Source organism: Sinocyclocheilus rhinocerous, unplaced genomic scaffold, assembly GCF_001515625.1.
Source record: "Sinocyclocheilus rhinocerous isolate Xijiao unplaced genomic scaffold, SAMN03320098_v1.1 scaffold317, whole genome shotgun sequence".
Lineage (NCBI taxonomy): Eukaryota > Metazoa > Chordata > Actinopteri > Cypriniformes > Cyprinidae > Sinocyclocheilus > Sinocyclocheilus rhinocerous.
Genome location: NW_015633534.1, coordinates 434626 through 438394, shown reverse-complemented (window position 1 = coordinate 438394; position 3769 = coordinate 434626). Strand labels below are relative to the sequence as shown.

The following is a 3769-nucleotide window of genomic DNA, read 5'->3' as shown; positions in this document are numbered from 1 at the left end:
TATAAAAAATATAAAAAATAAAAAAACTGAAATTAGTACATTTCATAAGTATTACATTTCACTCAGTACTCACCTTTACAACCTTTACAGCCTCAAGTCTTTTTGGATCATCATTTGGCAATTATCTGCCATTCTCTTCACCTCTCAAGCTCGGTCAGGTTGGATGGGGGCAGACACACATTTTCAGGTTTCTCCAGAAATATTTGATTGGGTTCAAGCTCAGGCTGTCTGGGCCACTCAAGGACATTCACAGAGCTGTCTATAAGCCACTCTTGCTGTGTGCTTAGGGTCATTGTCCTGTTGAAAGGTGAACCTGCCCAGTCTGAGCTTCTGAATGCTCTGGACTGGGTTTTCATTAAGACTATCTATATGTTGGTGCATTGAGCTTTTCTTCTGCTCTGATGAGTCCATCGGCTTTCCAAATCATACCCATTCAATTGAATTTGCCACAGGTTAGCTTCACTCAAAGTGTGGTAACACTTACAAACAAAATGAATGCTCCTGAGCTGAATTTCAACTGTCCCAGGTATGAATACTTATGCAATGGAATTATTTAAGGTTTTTATCTTTAATAAATTTGCAAAGATGTTAATAACCTGTTATTTGCTTTATCATTATGGTGTATGAAGTGTAGATTGATGTGGGAAAAAAAGTAATTTAAAGCAGTTTAACATATGGCTGCAACATAAAACATGAAAAAAAATGAAGGGGCTTTATTATGCATATACAAATACACACACATACAATATATATTTTGAAAATATTTACATATATATTTTTATATTCATATAATGTATCACACTGTTTACATTATATTTTGTGGACCTAAAGACTGAGTAGCTTAAAATAAAGAAATGGCCAATTTTCTCATCAATATCTCCAAGAAACATTAAATATTTCTCAACCAATGTTTGTGTTTCACATATATTAACTTTATGACCGGTGCCTTATGTTCCTTTTGTTGAGTGGACGTGCCGCAAAAGCACATATCGTACATTTGATCCTAGCTGCTTTCAACCAAAAACGCCCCTCCTTCTAAAACCCACACGTTTTAGGCCCGTTTATTGCCTACAAGTAGTCCGAGGTGAATCCCTCACACAGAGAACTAGCCAACACATTTATAAAATGCCAAGACGTTATTCTAATCAAAATAAACGGCAAAATTAAAGATTTCAATCAGTCAGCAATACCGGTGGTCTAAAGATTTAATTGAGGATTTCGATCTGATTGTAAAGATTTGCACAATGTCATCACAGACATCATTTAATATTACACAAATCGTGGTTTGCTGTATATGCTCTTATATATGCTGTATAGCTGGATGCGATAAGCAAACAGCATCGGCCGTGTTTCAATGCAATTACCGCAATCAATACAAGTCCGGTTGATGGCGAGGCAAAATGGCATCTCTGAAAGTCTTATTTGTTGGGATGGGTCATCATCCAAACATGCATCGCTTTCTTTCTTCTATGGAAAATGCAAGAGACATTTAGAAGAACATTGCTTGTTTTTGACCATATAATGAAAGAAAGTCAATGGGGTCCAAAACAACATTGATTGGATGCCATTGACCGTCATTGTATGAATAAAAAAAATTTGTGTTCAACGTCAAGTCAAACAGGTTTGGAACAACCTAAGATTGAGAAATTATGATTTTTTTGGGTGAACCATCCCAATTTGTGACTTTTGACATCATATCAAACTCAACAGCCCCAGTGCCTTTAGCATCCGGTTTACATTTTGATAGTGAACGTGAATCTCTTTCATTATAACTGAAGGTAACAATATTATATTGCTGGTTTTCATGTTGTACTACTTGAACTTTTTGCAAAGGTCTCATTTCCATCGTGAAGATAGCAAAGTGGGAGGTCCTGCTTCGCCTTAGTGTCGTTTGTCTATCTGCAGGAAGCCGACTGTTATCTGCCGTGTCCATGCACAGATGACACATGAAACAGTTCCCAGAGAGCAGCTGGAGTCTGAATGTTCAGTGGATGCTGTAGATTACAATCCAACGGCGGAGAACAACAAAAAGAACATGAGAAAAAAGCTTGATTTAAACTATGAGGTTTTCCTTTGCACTCCTGCACGTACCGCTTTCCTAAACGTTTCTCAAAATGCTAAAACAGAAGAAGTTAGCAACAGAAATGTGCACAAAAATATAAGTGCCTCAAAATACAGTTCCCGATCTCTTTTAAAATACTTTCTCTTTTAAACAAATATAAAGTGCAGCACACATCCAGGCACGGATACAAAACAAAAGTCTCTGAGCACAGCCCTTGTTCTTCCTGTCCTGCGACCCAAAGCTGGTTTCCTAGTGAAGTTTCGTCTGCTAGCTCTCCATCATTCTCCACTCGTCCGTTTCTGAACTTTCTTCTTTGGAGGCTCGTGGTATATTCGTCCAAATTCCTGCCTCCAAGCAACGCTTCACGTGGTATTCTGCCACCTGTTATGAGCGAGAAAGAGGATGTTAATAAATAACAGGAAAAGAACACGAGATCAGTATGAGGAACAGGAAGTGAGCTGTATACTGAACAGTATAATGATCAAAAATGCTTATAGTTCACCCAAAAATGTAAATTCTGTCACCATTTACTCACTCGTGTTGGTCCAAACCTGTACGAGTTTCTATCTTGCATGCAAAACATGAGAAGAAACTTTGAAGAATTGTTATGCTGCTCTTTTCCATACAATGGAAGTCAATGGTGACCAAAATCACATTTCAAATTTTAGCAATAAGTTTTCTTAGGTGTAGCTTTATCATATTATATTTTAAAATGTTTTTAAAATTAGTCTCTTTTATCAAAGAATGTTCTCAAAAATACAGACCGTAACATTGTGAAGTATTATTAGAATTTTAATTGAATATATTTTAAAATGTAATTTATTTTTATTATGCTAAAGCTGAATTTTCAGCATCATTACTCCAGTCTTCAGTGTCACACGTCAACAAGTCTAAAATCTAAAAGAACAACATTTTTCTGACCCTTAACCTTTTAATGGTACTGTAAGGAGTTGTTTGGTCTACATTTATGGTGCCTTTGTGTCATTTTGGAGCTTGAAAGTCCCTGGTCCCCATTTACTTTTATTATATGGAAAAGAGCAGCATGAACATACTACAAAATATCTCAATTTGTGCTCTATGGAAGAAAATGAGTCATACAGGTTTGGAACAACATGAGGGTGAATTTTTTAATATTTGTGTGATCTATCCTGTTATAATCTGCACATCCACTATTATGCAGATCTGCAGGGCAGGAAGAGGGATTATAGGTCAGCCTGGATTCTGATTAATGCAATACTGTTGCAGATTAAAGTTATTATGCAATTCTTCCTGTGTCTCTTGGCTCTCATTCAGCTCGTCTGTGTCAGGTTCAGAGCATGTGCTCTCTGTGGTGACAAGTGAAAGTGATGGAGGAAGTGTTCAAGAACCTGAAAAATGTGCTTAACCCCTAAAATGACCCTGAAACACGCCATCATGTTTTGGTTACACTTTAGACAACGCTGCATGCTTCCAGGCCCCGATCAGACAGAACGCGTTTTTTGCAGTGGCACCTTTTTTGAATTGTTTTCTGTTGGCAGTGAGCGTTTTGCGCACTGTTTATGAGCCCCGGGCGCCTCGCGTTTTAGCCGCCTGCTGCGCCTCGCGTTTTTGGAGGATGCGCCTGAAGTTGAAAAAAAAAGCAACCCTGAGCGGAAAAGTGCCCGACGTCATTCACGTTTTTTTCCATTGTCCAATCGAATGAATGGAGAGGCGGGCCTTCCGTTGTGG

At 38.0% G+C, this 3769-nt stretch overlaps 1 protein-coding gene across 2 annotated transcripts in view; it reads right to left on the bottom strand.

The window, feature by feature from the left end:
• Nucleotides 1–920: 920 nt before the first annotated feature.
• LOC107744243 (hsp90 co-chaperone Cdc37-like 1) overlaps nt 921–3769 on the bottom strand; it is a 21555-nt gene continuing 18706 nt past the window's right edge. Inside the window, exon 8 of one of the 2 annotated variants that reach the window (XM_016557773.1) lies at nt 921–2443. In XM_016557773.1, the coding sequence (XP_016413259.1) occupies nt 2330–2443 (114 nt within the window). In that variant the 3' untranslated portion in view covers nt 921–2329. The remainder of the gene's footprint in view (nt 2444–3769) is intronic. The other variant, XM_016557772.1, reaches the window with a different exon arrangement.